This window comes from Falco peregrinus, chromosome 8, assembly GCF_023634155.1.
Source record: "Falco peregrinus isolate bFalPer1 chromosome 8, bFalPer1.pri, whole genome shotgun sequence".
NCBI classification, from domain to species: Eukaryota; Metazoa; Chordata; class Aves; order Falconiformes; family Falconidae; genus Falco; species Falco peregrinus.
In genome coordinates this window covers 42,205,818-42,229,064 of record NC_073728.1, presented here as the reverse complement: position 1 = coordinate 42,229,064, position 23,247 = coordinate 42,205,818, and the positions used below count along the sequence as shown (strand labels likewise).

Below are 23,247 nucleotides of genomic sequence, written 5' to 3'. Positions count from 1 at the left end.
TTTAATAAGAATAAGAAGTAAATTATGAATAATTTCTGTGTAATTATTTTTTTTTTAATTCGTTGTTTACTTTTTTAATCACGTAGGGCTGTACACAGCACAAGTTCTGACGTTCCGGGAAGGAGAAGCATTTGGTGCTTAAGCATACGAGATGGGAAGTCAGGAGACGTGCAGGTGAAGGGCTGGCTTTGCAGTTCCCTTGCTCTGTGACTGACTCCCTTAGTCCATTAGCTTCTCTGGATGTGGTTTCTTCACCCGTGGAATGAGGTTTGCCCATCTCACCAGCATACTGTGAGGTACAGCTGCGCGTGGCTGATACCCCACGGAAGCAAGCCCGAAATGAGGGGTGGAACCAGGAACTTCAGCATCGGCGCTCCAGTAGGAGCCGTTTTAGAAATCTGTTTTTGAATTTCATTGTAAATAAGGCCCAACCTTGGATTCTTTTAATTCTTATCGTTTAGGGTTTGGTTTGCTTGTTTCCACACCTTGCGGGGAGTCTGCGGGAGGGGTGTTTCTCCTCAGGAATGAGCCGCTGTGCTCTGGGAGCTTGAAGAAGTGAGGCTGTGCGAAAGGAAGGAAAGGAAGAAGTGCCCCCGGTACCTGCGCCGCCTCGCTCCCCCTCAGGCCCCGCGGCGAGAGGCGGCCGGGCGGCAGGCAGCCTTAGGGCCGCGGCCGGGCGCCCCGAGGCGGATGCCGAGGCGGCGGCAGGGGGCAGCGGTGCTGGGGGGCGCCCGCTCGGCGGCGGCGGTAGCGGCGCGGCACAGCCAATGGCGGCGCGGCGCTGGCGCGGCGCAGCCAATGGGGCGCGGCGGCGCGGGGAGCGGGCCGCGGGGGGGGCTGCGGGGCGGCGCGGCGGCGGCAGGGCACCTGCGGCGGCGGTGGGCGCGGGAGGCGGCGCCGCGCGGCTGGGGCGTCCGCAGCGCTGAGAGGGCAGGCTCGGCCCCGCCGCCGCACAGGCCTCCCGCCGCCGCTCGGCCTCCCCGCGGCGCCTCGCAGCGCCGGTTCCGCACCCACAGAGGCGCCCGGCGTCAGCGGACCTCCATGTACGACAATTTGTACCTGCATGGATTTGAAGACTCGGAGGCGGTGAGTGCCAAGGGGGGCGGCCCCGCGCCCCCCAGGCTCCGTTACCGGAGGTGGCGTGCGCCGGCCGGAGCCACCCGAAGTGCTCCCTCCGTTACATAATTCGCGGGGGAGCGGCTGTATTTCGGGGTCCCGGCAGAGCTTGCCATCGGTCAGCCGCGCCTGTGCTCCCGCAGCCGTGGGCAGGCGCGGCCCGGGGCGGGCAGCGCCGGCTCCCGCTCCCCTGGGTGCAGCGGCGTGGCGGGGAGCGCTGCTGCCGGCAGCGCTGGTGTCTGACGGAACGGCGGCGCAAGTTGCCGGGCTGCCGCCGGTGTCGGCCGTGCCCTGGGCAGCGTCAGCGGGGCGCGTTCGGTGGGTTAACAAAGCGGCCGTGCAGGTGCCGCGGTGGCCGAGGCATCGCCCCGGGGTGACGGCGTCTGTCTTGGCCAAAAGCAGCCGGGACAGGTTGGTCTTGTTCGTTGGGAAACGATTACCCCGTCGCCTGCCCCCAGCCTGGAGCAGCCTTGCTGGGAGGCTGGTGACATCCCTCACAAAATGGTTCTCTGGCAGCACGGAGGGTGCCCCGTTACCGTGGCCGGAGCTTGACGCCCAGGATCAGAAGCGGTGGCGGCGGTTGTCCCAGTGGCTTTTCCTCCTGGCCGCAGCTGTGCAGGAGCCCCGTGGGGCAGGATTACTCGGGGCGAGGGAAACTGCTGGGATTGCCACGGCAATGAACGCGCTGTTCCATATTAAACAGGGATCTGTTACATAAGGTGTTGTGGCCAGCTCGTAAAATACACAGATTGTAACATAAAATAGAGTGTACGTCAATGCAGACGTATGTATCGTATGATGTGGTATCCCCAGGAGAATGGACAAGGTCCCGTAGCGCTTCAGGGGAGGCTTGTTTCCTCGCCTGACAATGAGGTCGTGTTGGTCTAGGACTGGGAAGTGTAATCTGTGTACATGTTGCCTCATACGAGCAACTTGGTTTAGAATCTGTTTATTTCAGAGGGAGGGGAACCACAACTGTGCAGAATTGGAATTCAGTACTATGCAGTACACCGTGTTGAGAGGAAACAGTGTGTATTTGAATCCTTCAGCACTATGTATTTGCGTTATTTCAAAACTCTACTGCTTTGGGTCAGTTCAGAAATTCCTGCCTTTTTAGTATGTGTATGTTAATTTGTGTTGTGTGTTTTCTCTCACTGCTGCTTACAAGCTGCCGTGCCAAGTGCATATGAGTGTGTTGGTTCCTTTAGGGCTGTGTTTTAGGATCCAGCTGGATGTTTCTGTAAACCAGGCGTTTGTAAGGCAGAGCATGAATTCTTCGGAACTGTTCTCAGTTCTGAATCTGACTTGTGCTGGCATAGTGTCTTTCAGCAAAGTATTAATATGCTCTGAAGAAGACAAATTAGAAGTATATTAGCATGGCTGAGAACTCTTAACTTGCTGGAATAGTGGTTGCGGTAGAATAGATGCTTCATCTATAAAAGCCAGATTTTAAAGTTTACTAGAGAATGCAGATAAATGTCTAGTGGGATTTGGGGGTGCTTCTGAGATGCTTAACTCCACGTATTTCAGGAAAGCCCTGCTGATTTCTTCCAAGAACATTATTTGGGAAAAGCAGTTCTCATGACAGAAGACCAGAGACCTACCTGATACATAAAGATCTGTGTTAGGCTTTGTACTGTAAGAATCGTGTTAGTAAACAGACGAGAGGAATGGTTTAGCTGTCCACTTTGAAGGACTGGGATGAAGAATTTGTTTCCAGGTTCCTTAATACTCAGTGTAACTAGTTCATGATAATGTTGTTTACAGCTTTTGTAATTTTACAGTCTCTCAGTACTTGAGAATGTTTTTGATAGACTTCTGGAATTGTGAGAATATGTGAGAATCTCAGCTTTCATTAACAAAAAAACCCTCAAAACCCAGACCATCAAACCCTAAAAGCAATCTAGATCTCATGGTCATATGGAAAAGCTAGAGGCCATAAACCCCAAAGGCTTAGACACAATGCAGATAAAATCCCCCAAGTGTTTGTTTGCTTTATGCTTCTGAACCCTTAAAACATTACACCTTATTATTGTTTTGGATTCTGGCTCATGAATTGAGAATACTTGCTGAGACAACAATATTCTGGCAAACAGGTAGCCTGATGGGTCATATGAATATTATTTCCAAGCCAGAGAGAGCCAACACAATAGAATTAATACAGTGAAAAACCAATCAAGGGTAGAACACTGGTTCCCTGTGGTTAAGAGAAAATAACTGTGAGCGTACAAAGATTAAAGAAAAGGCCTCTGTATTGTTCTGGGGTTTAGGACCTGGAAGGCTTAGCCCAGGTGCTGTGCAGCTAGTGAACTGAAGGAACTACGAGCTTGTATACTGTATGTTCTCTTTCATTCCCTGAAGCGCAGGGAGATGTGATCGAGGACTTGTGCTATTTGCCATGCTTCTAGCATAAAATAAACCGTATCAAGATGAGTCATTCTGGTACAGTAACATCTTCCTAAAGTAGGCATTTGCCCTTATAAAACCCATACAGCCTAATATTCATGGCAAGAAATAAGAGGTAACATAACATTATATTTTTTATCCCAGCTTTCATCACTTTGTACGTGGACCAGGTTCACTCTGTCTTTTCTCTGATGGAAATCCTGGTGCAAGCACATCTGAAGTAGAAGAAAGCTGTTGCAACCTGGTGGGCTAAGCAGTGTTGGCTCAGGTCTGTCTCGGCCCCTGGCTGGGCAGGCAGCTGCTCTGGGGTGAGCCTGGCCAGTGTGGCTGCTGAGCGTGCTTTAGGCACTCTCCCAGGCAGGGCTTCCGTGGAGATGTAGGAGCTAAAGCTGTGCCTAGCTCTAATGACAGAGCCAAAATGAAAATCCACTCACCCTCCTTCCTTGGGATTTGCCCCTACAATGTAAAGATATTAGCTAGCAGACTGCTTTGTCAGGGTGTATCTGTTCCTTATTGATGAAAGCAGAGAGAAGAGCAGCAGTTGTGATCAAGGGTTAACCTTTGTTGATCTTTGACAGACTGAAATAGATGTGTGTTGCCGAGTGCCTCTGAACTGCTTCAAACTAACCTAGTGGTGTTACAGTTAGAAATCAGCTGAATGGCACAGGACTTCAGATAGCCATTATAAGGCTTTTTTCAGTAATAAACCTGTACCCATTGTAAGTCCTGTGTGTACCTTTCAAATTTAATTTGTGTTGGAGGAAAAGATGAACCCTCAGTGTATGGTACTTACACAGAGGCACATGCTTGCTGTTGGAAAAGAAAGGGAAACTGAGGTAGCTACTGAATTTATGCCTAATATCTTCTGGTAGATAATATACAGATTAACTGATTAAGAGGACACTGTAGAAGTATGCAGGTGAAATTTTCCTTTTAAAACCTGGAACAAACGTGACGATTTTTAACAGTGAACAGATACCTACATTATTTTTGTAATTGAAGCTAGTATTATAGGGTGTTAGTATGTGTGTGTATATATAAAATATATGCCAACTACATATTTTTATTTACGTATATATAAAGAAATGAGTGTGTGCATGGGTATTACAATCCATTACCAGCTGTGATGATTAATGTGAAGTAGATGATGCACTAGCTAGTGTGAGGCTTTTTGGAGGAGGAAAATTACACTGTTGAAGCTGAAGAAAAACCTACCAGTGATTGTAGACAAAAAGTAGTTGACACATTAAAAAAAAAAGAGGTGCAGAGATACGGAAGCAGACAACTTTTGCGGGCACCAGTACCCTTGTAATGAACCACAGAAACTGCAGGCTTTCAGGTGATGGAAGGTGCATGACCCTAGAGAGAACGATCTGCCCAGTGAAGATTTTTGCCTTTTTTGTTAGCCTGCCCTGTGATTTTGGGAGTTTTGGGGGCTTTGTTTTAGTGCTCTGGGTAGTTCTAAACAGTCACCCTTTTGGAATGAAAGCTTGTTTGCCTTGCAGAGAAGTATGTCTTGCACTCTTCATAACAAGAGAATAAGACATAAAACCCCACTAGCACAGGGGACTTAACACAGCGAGGTCTGTTGGGTAAGCAAATAATACTGTTTCACCTTCACAGCTGTGAGCTAACAGGTGTATGTCTGTTTGTGGCAGGGAAAGATCTGAATGCTGCTTGATATGTCAGTCCAGAATTTCCCAGTGCTTTTTGGTTTCAGTAAAGACTCCATCTTTTTCAGAAACAAACTTCAATGAAACTTTCTCTTAAGAAATTGCTTTTTCTGTAAAATTACATTTTCCATTAAAACACTATTTAATTGAAAAATTCTCTCCATGAATTAGCAACAAGTACCTCTAATGCGGAGTCCTTTCCAGCCCCAGCAAATGATCAGGAATGACACCCGCTGTAAGTAAGTGTCAGCCTTTTTGCACCTGCAGAACTATCCGACTGGTCCCTTTTAGATTGCTTGTTCATATCTATATCTCCAAAGCAGTCATTTCAGAGCAACACCTGAGCATGTGAAATGGCTTTCCGCACTTCTCACAAGGTGTAAGTTTAATGGTTGCCAACATGTGAGAGGCTTTATCTTGTGTACTTGAATCAGTTATCAGAGCTGTTGGAAATAGCTGCCTTTTAGAAGTTCAGTTGGTTTTGCATCAGGAAAAAGAGCGAAGAGGGTCCAAGGGGTGGCCTGGCACAGGATTAGCCAGGGCTGGGTGTGGGCAGAGCTGGGGAGCCAACTTGGGTGAGAAGCCCCTGTTGCATGGCTGTGGTGGTGCCTGTGTGGGAGCGAGGGTGCTGTGCAGCATCACTGCTCAGTGGGAGCTGGTGACAGCCTGCAGCACTCGCTCCATGTGCCTTTCTGCTTAATAATGCCAGTGTTTCTCGTTCCAGCCATCTTCTTCCTCCTTGGTTTCACGTCATTTAAGGTGACGTTCAATTTATGCCTTCATCTTCTGCCTGTCTTTTTTGATTGGATTTCTGTGTGGTACCTCCCTGATCTCTAAAGGAGGAGGAAAGGTGGTCTTTTCTTGCCCTATACAGCTCTGTTGTAGTAGGTCTTTTTGTTAACTGTGTTTACCTCTTTGCTTTTTCTCCAGCATAGTCTCCTGCTCCTAAGCCATACGTGCACCTTCTTTTCATGCCTTTTCTTAGCTGTTTAGCCTGCATCTAACCCTGCTCTGGTTTCCCTTGGGCTCTTCTCGTCCCTGCGTCTGCAGCCAGCTGTCTACTGCTGATGCTAAAGGGGACTTAGTACGCCAGGCAAGCGGGACTTTTTTTTTACTGGTTTGTAAGCCAGGGTGGTGTGCTTCAATCAAAGATATTATACAAGTTCAGAGTCTATCACCAAGATTTAGATAAACGCTTTTGGTGGGACTCATGCCCAGATCCACAAAAGCATTTTAGATTATGAAAGTCCTTTGGTGTTTATAGGAACTAAACACTGGTGAGACTGACCCTGGTAGCTAATGTTCACACAGTTTGCCAAAAAAAGGGCAGTGAGAAGGACTGTGCATGCAGAAGCTTTCCTGAACTCTGTAGCAGTTTCTACAGCCCTGGCGTATCAGGGCTGTAGCAGGGAGTTGGGAAATTGTGGCTGGCAGCGCAATATATAGCATATCATTACAGCATATAGCATTATCATACTGGCAATATGTGTGGTGACAGATACGAATTTCATCAGCATGGCTTTAGGTCATACATTAGGGTAGAAGGCTCTGCTTGGAGTCCAGTGTATTGTTAACCAGTGGTACAAATTGTGGTGTTACCACATCTTGATGACAGCATGTGTATGCTGCAGGAGCCAGAAAGGAGACCGCTGTGATGCAGGGCAATATTCATTCCACTATACAGAAGTTTGATGTGACGTCTGTGTAAAATCCATGCTGATCTGTAGGTTTTGTCTCCAGTTATTGCATATAATTGAGAGCATTGCTGAGAATTTTTAGGAAAGAGGTGATGGGAATAGGAGGAAAATGCATTTAATTCACCACACAAATGGTCAGTGTCAGTATTTTGAGAATAGTGTATTCCACTCCCTTTCTCTAGTTCATTGACATTACTCTTCACAGTAGTCATTCCTTCGGTTGCTAGTGTACACTTTTTCTCAGGGCAACTAAGACAAGAACATCTCTGGGTGCTGCTCAAGTAGAAAAATGTCATCATAGAAAACCAAACCATGTCAGGGAAGCTCATATTCAAATATTGATTGGATTTCTGCATGGTACCTCTCTGATCTCTAAAGGAGAAGAAAAGGTGGCCTTTGCTTGCTTCATACACCTTCTCAGTTGTCATAGGTTGAGAATGGGATATAAATGAATTGTGTATTTTTCATCCTGTCTCTTTGGTGATTATTCTACAAAACTCTTCCAGTTAGTGTAGTTTTAAAGACTTGTGCTTTGCATTCCATTTACTTACAAAGTATTCTGCAGCATTGCTTGCAGTAACTGTAGATCCATGCAGAAGCTGCAGCCCAAAACATTGGTCCACTGTTTATATAGCGAATACATTTAAAGTGGCAGCTGGTGTATCGTGGCTTCTTACCCCTCTCAAAGGGAAATGACAGCCTGACGGGCCGTCCTTGGGAAGGGGTAGTCATAGGCCTTCACTTGCACTCTCTTCTGAAATTCATTCTCTGCCTGCAGAATTTGTCACCTTTCTGCTATCCCAGAGCCAGTTACTGTAGCGAGTTTTGTTATAGCCAGTTGGTTTGATAGAACATAGTTGTCCTGCAGGCAGCTGAGACCAAGCAGGAGGCTTCATGCAGCTGTCAAATAAAACCTAAGACTTTCAGTGGGGTTAGAGGGGTTTTGGTGGTTATTAGTTATATCGTTTCCACAGGTCCCGTCTGAAATTTTCAGGCTGAATATTGAAAGTTGGTAGTCTAGATCAGATTCTTGAGATCTGATTGTCATTTTATATGGATTGATGGATTTAACAGGCAGGGATGAAGGCTGCAAGTGAGAGTCAACACATTTTTCTTTTTTTTTTCCAGCATGCTTGCCAGCAGGATTCTCTGGTGGTGGAAAGCCTGGTGATACACGCACTCTTTACAGTGCACAGAGGAGTTTCCATTTCCATACTTGCAAAATCTTTGCTTGGTTTATAGGTAAAATTAATTATAGGGTAAGACTGCAGAGGGAACATGCCGAGTACCCAGTCGTACAGACCGTCTGTGAGACGCTGAGTTTTCCTTGTGGTTGATGACAAGAAGGCAAGTGAGATGAAGACTGCTGAAGCTGCCCTTCTTTGGGAGATTTGCTTTTATAAAACAGTGGGTGGGTGGTCTTGTAAGACCATCAGTTGTGGGGCTGGTCATCAGTAGGAGGCAGTTGGATTTACTTTCTGTTACTCCTCTGAGAGACCATGGATGTGTACGTGAACTGAGAGAACAGCGTTTGCAGTGCCATTCATTTGTTGGTAACACTCAGCTTCTCTTCAAGCATAGCTGTTCTTTCTTTTTCATTTGAATTAGTTAAGTTTTCTAATGTTTAATCCAAAAAGGGTGAGTAATGTCATCAGGACCTAGTCATTCCAGGATCATTTGCCTAACTGCTACCAGTTATCTACTTGCTGTTTGTTTATGTAGGATTTTTAGTTTCAAATGTGAAGTCTGTCTTGACTGGGAACATAGTTGACAATTTCTGGTAAAAAGAGATTATCCTCTGCCCATTATGTTTCCTCAATTCTCACTGAGATTTGGCTTTTATATGATCAAAGCGTTTGTGTGTTTTTGACAGTTTCAAATCTCTTTTCATTTCTATTACTTCTTAATAGATTGCCTCAACTAAAGAATCATCATCTGCCTAACAATTTTCTTTTGTATAGAGGGCTGTCTGACAGGAGTTGCAAAGTTAGCTTGTTTTCTGTTCTGAGGTTTGCTTGGGTGTTTTTGCTTAGGTTTTTCCTCCTAAAATTTCCAAAGTCCTACTACTACCACAACATCAGCTATTCTCATCATGTCTAATGTTTTGTGCTTACATGAAAATGGTTTTCTGTCTTACTCAGATCCTCTGTTTGTTAAATGTGATGTTGTGATTTGATAGTATGGTAGTCAAATAAAACTTTCAGTAAGAATCGTACATAATTTTTACAATTTACTGCCTGCTGTTTGCATAGAGGTATTTTTTTCAGCAAAAATACATTAAAATGGCGGGGAAAAAAGCTTTGAGTCATCTAAACAATAGAAACAATGAGGAATAGCTAACTGTGTTTTCAATTTCAACTGCAAGTAAGAGCTCACTTGATGGGGATAGTGTGTTTTTAGTAATATTGTTTGTTCATATAAAGGACTAAAGTGTGTAATTAACTATAGTTTTACTCCTGCTTTTGGATTCCTTTTGGTGAACTCTTGAATGACCATGGAGTGCAGCCAAAATGACAAGGGCTTCTCACAAATGTGCTGATCCTCGATTGTAGATTGCTTAAAAAATTTGCCAATGCTTAAGAAAATGCTGCTGCTGGGAAGCATAAACAGCTCTCCCTGGGCTCAAGGGCATGTGAGGGAGGAGTGTGGCTCTTGGTGCTGAAGGAACACATCATAGGAATAATAAATAACAAGGGAAGAAGCTTAACCTAGGATTTGTTGTTGTCATGGGTTGCTTCCCTATCTCCCTAAAACACATTCAGCATGTGAGATACTGAGCTGTTAGATTTTTTTCCATTGAGGATGTATTTACAGAGATAGTGGAGCCTGTTTTTAAAAATCAGCAACTTACACAAATGCAGATTATTTTACAAACAGGACAAGCCTGAACACTGTTCGTGGTCATTTGGAATCCAGTAATTAATTTCAAAATATCATTTAGCTGGCTGAATGCTGAGTTCTGTAGGGATCACAGGTGGTGTCAATATTTGCTTGCAAACTTTCATCACATCGTGATTTGTATTTTTCAACAGTACTTTGTTGCTGGTTTTCATGCCAACAGTGAACTGATTTCAGTTCTTGAGTGGCTCATTTTGCCATGTCCCTTCCTTCTTTCCGTGTCTTGAACATGTACTTATATTCACGTGCAGTAAGTTTGTGCTTCTGCATGGAGCACAGTGAGGAGGGTAACAGCCTGTTAATAGGTAGGTTTCCTCTTTCAGGAGGGGTCTGTTGCTAGTGGGCATCTTGATTCTCTTCACTCACGACATCTTTCAGGTCATGGACCCATGCATGCCAAATGAGTTTAGCTGCCTGCCAGTCACATCTGATGTAGCATCATCTATATATGAAGCTGTTTGGGAGCATGGCTTGGAGGGAACTTTTCACTGATTGTTTCATAAACCAAAGAAAAGAAGGATTGGACTGTAGCTCCCTTGCCCCATTAAAGCTTACTGGCTCATGTGCTGGTGCACTGGTTTTTCTCTGCATTACTGGACATCGGAAGGGATTTCTTCTCTGGAAAAGGCACAAGAGAGCGGTTCTTGAGAAATGAGAGGAGAAGTAGACAGCTGGGTGGGTTAGAGGGAAGTGCCTCCAAGCACAGGTAGGCAGTGTAGCATGTGCTGAATAACTTTGAGGCCCCCTCCTCCTTGGTCCTGCATCTTTCGCTACTTTCCCTTCCTCTTAGGCTCTGTCTTTCCTTAAATTGGCTCGGCTCCTAACATACTCACTTTGAACAGATGATGGGTTTGTGTCTATATATACACATACATATGTGTATATATATGTACATATGGGGGGGTTGGCTCAGGAGGTCCCTTTCAACCTCAGCTATTCTGTTGCTCTATGAAAGTTGAAGGAGGACTTCCAGAGCAGAAAGGGAGGTGAGAAGGTGCCAGGGTGTGTGTGTCCAGCTGCAAGTTCTGATGACTCTGTCTTGTTCTCACCTATCTATCTTTGTCTAGCCCATGGTGCTGATCAGGTAAACTTTATTTTTGATTTGGAGGATTACCCATACGTCCAGAGTTGGCCAAGCTTTCCCACCCAGCACAGAGAGCTGGAGGAAGTCAGCAGTGCCTGATTTTGTGCATGCACAATGCGAGATGTTAATCTGCATTTTCTGTTTCTCTAAAGCTAGCCTTGTCAGAACGGGTTTTAAGAAAAGGGCTCAGAGCAGCAATGGTGGGCTACAGGGTCTACTGTGCTTCACAGGGCTGTGAGGATTTTAGTTTTCACAAGGGCATGGAAAAGCCGGAAAACCCTGGAGGAGGGTGATAAGGGCTCCTCTTCTGGTTTTTTTTGGGGGGGTTTATTTTCCTAAAAAGTCGAGTAGTACAAAGGCTATGTAAGTTACAGAGATGGAGCAATTTGGCTGTGCTGTTTCACCAGCATGGGGAATGCAGCCTGGCAGTGATTTGATTTATTACAGCAACATGGAAGAAATCATGAGGAAAAAATACTCCCTATCATCTTGCTGAGTACTGAAGTGGTGAAGTGCGCGTTTGAATGAGCTGTTAACACTTCATATAAAACTTTACAAGCCTTTCTATTTTGAGAAAATTCTGCTTATACCAAATACATTTTCTCTGTGAGTCCTCTCTTGTTGTTTTTTTCTGTGCTGGGACATTTCCCTGCAAATCAACTCTCTCGCTGCTCAGCTGGTTTGCTGTTTCTGCTTCCTCCCGTGGGCTGTTTGTCCTTGGTACAATGGCATGACAGTTAGTGATTGCATTATCATAAATGTCAAGTTTTCATTGAGAGTGTATTGCTGTAGATGCTGTACTAGGTGCTCTTAGAGTGTATGAGGCCGGGGGATTATTATATTTTTTGTTAATAGCCATGTCCATTATGGCCATAAATGAGCCGTTTGCAGCTCTTACTGCTGTGGGACAAGCTATAGGGTGAAGTAGTCAAGGTATCCTCCCGTTCCCCCTTCCTGCTTACAGAGCTGGGTAATCTGAAAAGCTCTGGCCTATTAGTTTAAACTAAGCTTTTTCAGAACCTTTCATCCTTTGATCTCCTACTGTAGCAACCCTGTAAATAAAATAATTTTCTAATGGTTACCCCCCCTTTCTTTTCTTTACAAACTTCTCCTTTCCATGCAGGGTTTCTGACAATATTTTTAAGCCACAGTCTTTCTGTGATTGGAGTATCCCCTGAAGAATGTATCTCTCTTTTTGCCTGGAAAAATCATGTATTCCAAAAAATCATCAGTTAATCTCTGCTAAGGTGTGTAGGTCTTGAGTTACCACGATAAAATTTTATTTTGCAGAACAATTAGTGGTGCTCTCATCAGGTTCTGACAAAACAAGCCTCGGCATCGTTCTTTGGCAGAGAAGGTTAAATTATGACCAATGCAGAGAAAACCTCACCAAGGAAAAAAATCTGATGGCAGCTAGCTCTGCCTTGCAAAGGCTGCTTCTCTGTCAAACCTAGCAGCAGCTCCTGGCACCAAGGGCTCTGTCCTAAACGGCATGATGAAAGCTCAAGAATAAACCCACTGCACTCCAGGAATGACAGATACCACAGAAATATGTCTCCAAGTGACACCAAGCTAGGAAGAGAAGTACCTGTGATTCAGCGGGCTGTAATTGTACTCATCCTGCCTCCACCCAGGCAGTCCTTGCTGTTGACTCAAGCTAGGTTAATGAAAGGTTTGTCCAGTGTGGGGACGCAGCTGCGCTACTGGGCATGATCTGCAGCGTGATCTTATGACTGTGAGCATGTTCTGTGACTTAAATGCTGGTGCTACACCTAGAAGAACTTGTCCTGCTTCCAGCTGCCTCCTGGTGTACGCTCTCCCTTGCTGATAAGCAGAAGTCTGTCTGCTGCTGTGCACGGTACCCCCTTACCGGACTGCAGTGTCAGATGCTCTGTGGACTCTGGCACCAGGATTAATGTATGGAATGCCAGACCCTCTCCTTAGTGTTCTAGTACAGCCTTTGAGAACTGGGGGGCTGGTCTTCGCACGTGCAGAAGGAAGTTTCAGCCCCTGGGAAAAAGGTCTCTCCACAACTGTTTTCATGTCTGAATACCAGAATGAGCCAGATCCGGAGGACATGCAAGTTTTCTTCCTAGTGAGGATCTCTTCTTTGTCCTGCTGAATGGCACCCACGCTGTCACTGTATGACTGTATAGTATTTCAGGATTTCCGGGCAAGACTGCCAAGACCCGGAGGTGGGACGTGATGCGTTCCTGCCGTGTGTCTCGGGCCTCCCAACCAGCCAGGGCTACCTTCTGAGCTACTGAAAGACTGTTTGACCTAGCCAGAAGCAAGCAAGTGGCAAGCACTAGTTGCTGTAGGTCAGTGCTGCAAGGAGAGTAAACCGGCAGGAGCCCCATGTGTGGTGGTCTCTTTACCCTCCAGATGCCTTGATCAACTTTGTTCATCTTAGATATTTTTTTTTTTTTAAATCTTGCAAAGTTACTATCACCACTTTGTTTCCTTGTAACGGAGTGTCAGGAGACGAGGGAATTGATCTGGCTGTGCAAGAAAGCTGCTTAGCAGAGATACCTGATGTCATTTTATGTGTGTACCTACTGGTGAATCCGGAACGATAGCAGTCTCTCACCTCACAGGAGCCTTTGTTCTTTAAGCAAAATGACCTTACTGATATGCAGATGTACTAAAAGTGTACTTGGTGAAGTGCCTGTTAAAAAAAGTGGGCAAAATCATTTTGAAGTGTTACTTGTTTTCAAAGTTTCTGACAAGATAAGAGAAGCAACTTCATCCCCATTCTAGTGCTTATTCTAGTTAAAATGTTCTCAAGACCTTTTTTGCACATCATAGAACAGGAATATTAGAACTTTGCATTTTTTATTGATCTCTTATTAGAAAATGAACAGGATATTGACAGATGGAAAAACAGACAAATGAATTATACTTTGCCTCCCTACGTTTTTCCATGCTAATTACTGTTGTCTGTTACTGTTTACTTGCTGTCCTAAGGAGTAGGGTGGTAGGAAGTGTTTTAGTACATTGTTGAATAGCTATTGTGTTACACCCTAGAGTGGATTTGTTTCAGGAATGCATTAAGTAATCCTTCCCTTTAATAGATTAGGTCTGCTATATGTAAACATACAGTATGAGTGGGAGTGTAAGAGGAAGAGTCACGGACTGGAATATTTCCTGTTGTACATTTGAAATTCATAGAGTTGTGGTGGATAATAAAAGTTGTTTTGCTGAATGGAATTAAGAAGTTGATTTAGGCTTTGAAACTTGCCATTGAATGACACTTTTTGTGCTGGTGCTGGCACTAGTTATACATATGCTGAAGATGTCTTACTGATAATAATATTTAAGAACCGTCTTAAATTTTCAGCTCCACTGCTCTGTTCTGAATGTCACAGACAAATGCTTCCTTTTTGGTTTGGCTTGGAAGGGACCTTAAAGATCACCTAGTTAGTTTGTTGGCTTAGAATTAAATTTGCACCTTTCCATTTAATTGCAAAACCTTTCCTATCTTATTTTTAAACAAGAGGTGTCCAGTACTACTCTCCTAGCTCATTCAGGTACTGTATAGGCTTACATTGTGCAGGAATTTGTACACAGGGTTTTGAATGAAGTAGTGTGTCCTGTCCCCCTCCATCCTCATCCCATTTCCCCCAGCCCTTGAGAAAGCAATTTCCCTGTTACTTTGGTATCTCTCTCTCCAAACATGTCCTTGATGTGTTTGGTTATTCCTCTTGTTCTTTCTGAGCCTCTCATTTTCCGAGATGGTTTTTTGAAAAAGGGAGGTTGTAGCTGGTGCTGTATGTACTCTGCAGATAAAAGTGCACCCGCATGGGAGAATTGTTCAATTGACAACTTCAAAGTGACATATATTTCAGTGTATTTCATGTGTGAAGCACTGTGCTTCATGAAAGAGGTGTTACGCCTCCCAGTGACTGGACTATATACATTTGGAAGATGGAAAAAAAAAAAAAAAGTTTGCATACTGTGGAAAAAAACACTTGCAGGATGAAGGCTTTCCTGAATACATTGTTACTACTTGAGAGTTGTCCAGAAGAAGATTACTACATCCAGTACTTCCTCCTGTGAACAGTTTCAGGTTCAAAATACTCAGGTTAATCCTTAGCCATTGGTTTTAAACATTTTAAGACCATGATGTCTTAGGTCTTTGACTACATCAGTGTGTGTCCCCTGGTGATGACCAAGTTTAGTTATAGTCATGATATCTAAAGGATGATTGTGACAGTAATTTTATTATGTAATATGCTCAATACTTAAATCTGTTTCTAAAATGCTTGGCTGTAACAAACAAAACCACCATACTTCCATGGATGACTTGTCTGCAGAAGGAAGCTTCTGTTTGTAAGATTTTTTTGTTCCACGTTCTCTGCATGCAAGTGGGAAAATACACTCAAAAGAATGTAACTTTGCACAGATATTTTGTATCTTTCTTCATAAGCAAGAATTTAATTTATAAAAGATGTGAGATCTATTTCGCATCAGAATTGAATATTTCACATTCCTCAATTAACAACAAAAAAATTAATAAATCTAGGCTACCTTTCTTCTGAATGGCCTGACCTCTTAACAGATACAGAAATCCTAGTCTGTATCCTTAGAATAACAACAACGATGTAAATAAATAAAAACACTGCAGTGTTGTTTTGCTGAAAACTGATCTATGAAGAGGTATGTCCGAAACCATTACAGCCTGCTTTTCAGGCTGATTTTGCTGAACATTTTCAAACCAATCTGGCCTAAATAGAAATTACTTATACCCATTTACTCTGAAATTTGGGGGCAGAACTGAACTGAGGGGTAAAACCAAAAGGAGAGCCTAGGTTTCAGTGAAGCTAGACTAATGTATTTGAGGGAATTGCAGGCCAGAAGTCCTGATTCCTGCTCATTTCTTCCAGCCATTAAATAATTCCTCCCTTCGGTTGTATTGTGTCTTAACCCAATTGCAGTTGCTGCCTTACTTACAAAAAAAAAAAAAAAAAAAAAAAAAGCTACTTCCCGGCAGCTGGAAGATCAACCAGCTTTCCCCCATCAAACCCTTTCAGGAAGGAAATCAGCAAAGTGCTTTCCCAAGTGGCTGTCTGCCTGCCTGGGTACATGCTGCAGTCTCTGGAGATTGTAGAGGCATATGGGTTTTTTGGTTATTTTGCGTTCATTTTATTTTGCTCCTTTCTTCTAGAGCAAGTCCCTCTCTGCCTTTGCTCTGAATTGCAACAGTGCTGCTGACACAGAGCCTGGCTGTGAGAGGTTTTGCCAGAGAGGAGCTACAGCTGCCAGGAGGAACAAGCCAGATCCTGCTCTTCTCCATTATTTTCTCTTTCAGCAGCTGCTGTTATCGTTCCTCCTGTCAGATCACAGGGAGCTGGCCAAGCTGCTTGAGCAGCACCGTATGGGTCGCTACCTGAGGAGGAAGAGGAGTCGCTCCTCCCTAAGGCTCAGCACTTTTTTCCCTTTCACTTGTTTGGTATCTCTTACTAATTTAGTAATTTATTCATGTTTCAGTAGTGTGGCGGCTTGCACAGCTCTTTTCCAACTTTGAGGCCGACATAAGAGCTGCAACATAGAGATACGGAAGGGGCTGTTAGGGGCTGCAACTAGAGAGCAGTACAGATACAAATGTCAACAAGAAACAGCTTGAATCCTGGCTGTGCCTGTGATGACAGTGTGCTCGCTCTGCAGTTCCCTGCCCACAGCATGCCCTGACAAGATATGCAGTGGAGTAGGAACTTAATAGGAACCCAGGACTCCCAGGCCCTGTTTCTGGAGAGGGAGATACATGAAGCATGCCTCCAAGGAGAGGGCAGAGAGGGGGAGAGTCCAGGGTTTTGTACTCTTCACTCTACTGGTAGAGCTGGGTAAAAATCCTCCTTTAGGGATGGAAGGTGTGAGTACCCCGTGTGAAAGTGCTCAGCTCCTCCATATATGCATGGAAGCACAGCCTGCACTGGCTGGCGTGCCCAAGCTGGGGACAGAGCAGGCTCGCTGCCCCCTCCCCGGCCCTGGCTCAGGGAGGCTTGGCTGTGCTTAGTGCCTGTGCATCTGTAAGGCCGAGGGAGAACTGGGGCGTACGTGGCCTCTGCCACTGCCAGTTGCCACTGGCAGCCTCTTTCTCCGAAGACAGCGCTGTGCTGGCTCGTCCCTTCAGCAGGGAGGACTGGCCGTGCTCCCGGGGGGCTCATCAGTTCTGTGGCTCTGTGAGTTGGAAGACATCACTGGAGCATGGTGTGAGGCCTCTCCCCCACCCCTGCACTCGTCCTCCACCTGCTTGCTGTCTCCACAGCCTTCCCACTTGCTGCCAAGCCGCGGGGAGGGATGCTGGGCGCAGGAAGAAGCACTGGTCTGATAACAGAGTACAGCAACACTGTGCCCTCCACATGGAACTAATGGCGCACAAGAGGATTTACAGAATGGACTGGGGGAGAACTCTTTAGTAATTGAATTCTCCTGCAGGTTTTGTGCTGCGGAAAGTAGGATAGGCGCAGCAGCCACTGCAGCTGAACACAGACCTGATCCCAGAGGAGCGTTCAACCCTATAGCTTCCAGGGAGCGAGCTCCTGGCATGGATAACTCTCTGCAAATGCACGTAAAGAATGAAATACAAAACATGTAGTTAATGCTAAAATGCACTAAAGAAAACGTGAGCCTTTGCTTCCTGCCAGCAGTGCAGGGCACTGGGACTTGTAGTGAATTATTCTGGAGCATGGAGATCTCTTGGTGATCTGTCTTCTGCAGTGGGTGCCATGAATGCATTAATACTTGCATAAGCTATGCTTGGGTGTATGTCCACCCCCAGATCTCTTCTGTTATAGGAGGTGAATATTATAGGTATTGTTTATGTATATTTAGATGAACATCATGTTGTCATGACATGGAAGAATTTTATTTTAGGAGCTGCCGTGGAAGTTGGGGGCATGAGCAGTTTGTCTACCCAAGAACCAAGCCCTGGGGTTTTTGCTTTGTTTAGCCCAGGACAAAAAGGGAATTTGGGAAGTTGCTAAAGTCCAGCTGACTGGCTTTTGATTTACATCCTTCCCCTTGTCCTTCTCTTTCTTCGGAAGTGCAAGGAATGGTTTTGCATCTGACTTCAGTGAGATGCTTTCCTACCCAATGGGAACTGACTCGGCATAATATCAGTGTAAGGGTGGTTGGGAGGAAGCAACCATCTTCCTTCTTTGGACTTAGTTCCTTACTCGTGACTTTTGTATTCTGGTTGATGATCTTTGAATGTTTTTCCTTCTTTCTGCTGGGTATTTTTCCATACCTTTGACTAGGCTTTGACTTCACTCTAGCATCATACCCGTTCCCTGCCTTTTTGGTTATATACAGTGCAGATTTATAGGGCACTATCAGAACCCTTGACAGCAGTGCTTTTTTTTTTTTGGTTTTTTTGGGTTTTTTTCCTCAACAGGTATACCTCTTTTAGAATATCCAAAAATAATGGCAAAAGCTTTAGACCAAAATAAGGATTTTCAATCTCGTCAGATTTTTGACAGATTCCGCTCCTGACAAGAGTCTTTTTTTTTTTTTTCTTTCTTTCTTTCTTTCTTTCAGCAATGAACAATATCCAGGTGCTTAAGGATTTCCTGTATACTGCTTCTGTAGACTGGTGTTACTGATGTGTGTGAGAATTTTGATAGAGAAAGAGGGTTTTTGCACAGAATGAGATTTTCACTGTCTTTCTCAGTTACTGCTTTTGCCAAATCGAAGAGATAGTGATTATAGTAGTGACTTCTAAAGGTTTTTTTTCTTGATTGGAATGCTTACTGGATGCTAGTAAGAAGGAATATTAAGCTATTGTTTCTCCTAAGCCATTTAATTAAGAATCCATTTTGAGAGAATGCTGAAGGCAGTTGTTAAAAAAAGGATTTTTGTCTTTAAATTTCTGATTTTTAACTCTAAACTGTCAAATACACTTGTACTATGTAAAATTGAAATAGTTTGTTATAAGCTCATGGTAGTCCTAAGAATTTGGGAAAATATGTTCAGACCACGCTACGTACCAAAAAAAATATTTATGGTGCCTGGAGTTTAGATGTAGCCTAAGGTTTTGGCTGTTCCCTCTTCCTGGATTTGCATTTCTACCTAGCATAATTTAGTACATTTCCATTTATCGCAACACGGAATATATGGCGAGACTATTTAGCCAGCGGCATCCCAAGATTTTTGAAGAATCTTTGATGTTTGTTCCTGCTTCTGATCTCCCAAAAAATAAACTGTCGTTTGTTTGTTTGTCCTGTGTTTTGTTGGTACTTCCTACAAACCACCTGAGAATATGTGATAATAACAAGGACCTCTTTAAACACTGGTGTGTTGTCAACGTGAGCTAACACCCAAATCAGAACAGATGCAGTAACACTCAACAAATATGGGGGTTTTTGTAGCAGTGGTAAAAAACCCCTAGTTTGTTGGGGGCACCTGTGCTCCATCGTTACTCAGCAGTGCTGTCAGAGCTGCAGGAATAGGTCAGAGCTGCTGTAATTGCACATGCTGAATATCCAGCCCTGTCACTGAAATCCCAGCCAGTCAGTGGGCAGCAGAGTACAGACTGTAACAACCTGAGGTCCTATAAAGTCCTTGGAGTCCCGGATTGATTACAGCAATTAAGTTGCATAAAGTGTTGCCCAAATATTACCTCAGTAGGTGATAGCAAGATGCTCTTTCACTTGTATTTTGCTCTCAGCACGTACAGTTTTTAAATTGCAAGGTTTGGGGGAAAGGAGTTGCTATTTACAGAGCGCACAGTACTTAGAAAATTAAGGCTTTTTCTTACTAAGATACTTCTAGCAGTATATAATAGCTTATTGTGAGTTCAGCAGCTGTGTGATTTTGGAATTTGGTCTTTGCTGCAAGAAAAATAGTAAGAGATCATGGCAGCTGAAAGATGGTTCTCTGGGGGGAAAAAAGAGTGGAAAGCACAGAAGAAAAAAAGAGTGGAAAGCACGGAAAGAAAAAACAGTAAAATGCTGTCTTTGTAAGCCTCATTTATTAGTGTTTAAAGCTGTTTCTAAGCCTCCAAGTTTGGAAGCTTTTGGAAGGAAGAAGCTAATTAAAAACACAATACAACACAACATACTAAACCTTAGCCCAAACCCTATCAGTTGCTTGGTTAAATTAAGCAGCATGAAATTCATTTCAACAATACCGTAACAGCATGTCACAATTCTTTCCCATTCGCTACACAGCGTGAATATTTTAAACAAAGTAATTTTCCTATAATTACATTGAAGATGTAATTCTGTTTTGGTTTTTTGTGCCCTGGTGAGACCCTTAGCAAAATCTGTGAGAGGTGGGCAAAAGCAAAGCGGATGGGATGACTTCAGAGGAAGTCATTGCCACCTAAATATAACTTGTCACAGCAGATAGCTGCAGTCCTCTGTGTAATAAATGGAGTTTGGCTGCCCACCAGGTTTCTTCAGCAGAGGATTATGAAGCATGTGCTATCTGGAATTTGACTTTGGTGAGTTGGGGGCCTGGTACAGAGCTGGAATACTTGGTATCCTACAGACCTGCAAGGTTTGTTTCTTTCGAACTAGTGGGTAAATTGCAAAGCCAGCCACCCATCTGCTGGAGCACTGTGGTGAGTGTGTGGTTTTACCAAACCAGCTTTAGGTCAAATTGTGGGACAGTTCAGCATGTTCTAAACCACTTCTGTTTAAAAAATAACTAGAAATATTCTGGGTTATTTTGGTTGTATAAAACCTGATGGTGTGGGAAGTGGTGACACCATGCTAGAAGAAAATCAGGACACTGTAATCATAAAAATCCTTAAAAGGATGTATGCTCTTTAATTTAACTGTTTGGATTAGGAAAAGCATGCAGTGAAAACAGACAGGTGGCTAGGATCTTCTCAACAATGAGGTCTCGAGGAAAATTCCACTTCTTTCTTCACACTTACAATACTTTGAAGATTATTGTATTGAACGTTCCTGCTTTGGGGGCTGAAGTCTTCTGCCTATGTTTGCAACCCAAGGAGAGATGCACTGGTTTTTTTGGAAAGTTGAGAAAAATCATTTTAGCCAATGAGTGAAAGGAATTACTGAAATCTTTCATTTGACTCTTTCCGCCCTTTCCAGTAATGCCAAGTCAGCATAAGTGTGTTGTGCAGAAGCGGTGGAAAGGAGGGAGGTGATGGCAAGGGTCCTCGCTCCAGCTGTTGCCTCTTAGCCATTTGGCAATGTCAGTGAGTCCCTTCCACACAAACCATATTGCGAGGGCAGCAGTTTGAAAACAGCGTCAATCTGGCTCATCCTGCCTACTTTGTTTCTGTGCCATCAACTTTTGCACTTGAGTGCCATTTATAAAATAAGGGCCCTTATGCACACAATCTGTGAAATAGAAACTGGAGGTCACAGCACATACTGAGAAGAATGAATGTCTGATGTCCACGTGCTGCTGAACAGTCCTCCAGAGGAAATAAACTTAGCTGTTATATCTGAGCTCTCTAATTTTTCCTTTTTCTAAAGGAATCAGCTGAAATACCACCCATCCTCAGGCACAGAAGAAGGTACAAGTAACAGATTTCTGCTTGGTCACTTCCAGCTCCCTCTATGAATTAGCTTTTCAGAAACAGATCACTGTCTGTTCACCAGCAGAAAAATAGAGGCAGAGGTAGAAAATATATTTCAAATACTTTAAATTTTGGGGCTTTTTTGCTTCCAGGGAGCAGTTTGAAGAGTGTTGGATAGTTCTTCCTTGCTTATTAAGCGATCAAAAACTTAAACACTAATATGTATTACTTTCCTTGTTGGTAAAAACAAGGCTTCTAGGTAAAAGTCAGCTGTGTCCAGAACTCCTAGCTTGATATGTGCCATTGACTGAATGAAACTCATCCTTGGTAAAAGGTTGGCGGAAGGTTTATCCATGTATAAACCTCACACAGAGCAGGTTTTCAGGCTTGAGGTGTTCTATGGGCTTACTCTAAATGTCATCCAGTGGAAGGTAGGTGAGGTGGAGGGGTGGAGAAGGAAAGAGACTTAGAGATGGAAGGACAAAAAGGCAACTGTCACATCAAATTGGTGAACTTGGTGAACTGTAAGAGATTGCTGAAGGCCCGTTAGGGAGGGAGAGGAGGTGAGTCTGCTTGGGAATTGTCTGTGGGAGGTGAAAACTGGCTCATGAATGTAAGACGACATTTGTGGCTTCTCAGCTGTATTTACTTTTGCATATTGGTATATTGGAAAGTTTCAAGCTGGATTAGTAGCCTGGTAGGTTGGTGGGAAATACTGTTGAAATACTTCACATGCCTGTTACAGCATTTAGATTTAATCTGTCTGCTTGGCAAATATAAATTAAGTAATAACAACAGTGTTACCTTACAAACACCTGCTTGTTCTGGCAAGTAGGAAGTCTCTCGTCCCGTTGTATGTGTACACCCTTCAGTCCTCTTAGTGGCCCCTGTGTCCAGTGGTTGGTGTTGCTGCGTTTGGGGTTAGGTACAGAATTCTTTATTCAGGGAAAATAGGCTAGGGCTGGGTATTCTTAAAGCAGTGACTAGTATGTTTTATTGTTACTCCCCTGTGGGCTTTTTATAAAGATCCAAACCCAAATCTTACAGAAGTCCTGTAGAGGCAAATAAATGATGATCTCTAGAGACCCTTGCTACAGAAGCATTGTTACTGGCCTGTTGACAAACTTACATTGTCATTAAAAAAACCCACCCAAAAAGCAGGCAAATGATGTTGGCCTTATCACCAGGTGTTTCCTTGCCCCCATGAAGTCTCAAGGTTTGATTTTTGGGGTGGTGTTTCCTGTACCTGACTTCAGAAATGGGCCTAAACCTGCGATGATGATGACATATTCATTCTTCCGTTCACTGTAAAAGAATAAATGCCGATTTATAGGCATGCCAAACCCCCCGTGATGGCCTTTATTCAAAGGTAAAATAAGCATATCTGAGAGCAGTCCCAGGCCAGGGTGTGAGCAGGCACAGTGCAGTGCAGGGCAGCCCGGTTTTCACAAGGGCAAGTGGTGGTATGAGTGAACCAGGGGAAGAGAACAGAGCTAAGCTAGATGAAGACAAAGGAGAAATGGGGATAAACTTGAACAGAGCGAAGTAAGCAGAGAAATGGGAGCTAATCCTTTTCAGATTGCCAAGTGAAATGTCTGTGATGCTGTAAAAAGGAACTAGATGTGGGCGTGATTTAAAAATATATAAAAAAAGTGGTCCACCCATTTTGACAAGAAAGCTTCATCACAGCCAGCATAGGAAAGCACCCATAATATTTTCAGACCTGCTGCTTCTCTGTCCTGCATGTCTCTGCTCCAGGACATGGCACTTGGAGCAAAAGAGTTTTCAGAGAATAATGTAAAGAGGCAGAGGGAGGGGCTGGGGTCTTAGGGAGTGACATAGAAATACACCACATTATTTCAAGACTTCCTAGCTGAA

The 23,247-nt window shown here is 44.1% G+C and overlaps 1 protein-coding gene across 6 annotated transcripts in view; it reads left to right on the top strand.

The window, feature by feature from the left end:
- Positions 1 to 23,247, top strand: part of CACNB4 (calcium voltage-gated channel auxiliary subunit beta 4) — a 109,000-nt gene that overhangs the window by 41,849 nt on the left and 43,904 nt on the right. For 2 of the 6 annotated variants that reach the window (XM_055811544.1, XM_055811546.1), the window contains exon 1: positions 837 to 1,086. The exons of the other annotated variants lie outside the window; for them this stretch is intronic. In XM_055811544.1, the coding sequence (XP_055667519.1) occupies positions 1,042 to 1,086 (45 nt within the window). In that variant the 5' untranslated portion in view covers positions 837 to 1,041. Of the gene's footprint in view, positions 1 to 836; positions 1,087 to 23,247 lie in introns of those variants that run through there. 6 annotated transcript variants of the gene reach the window in all.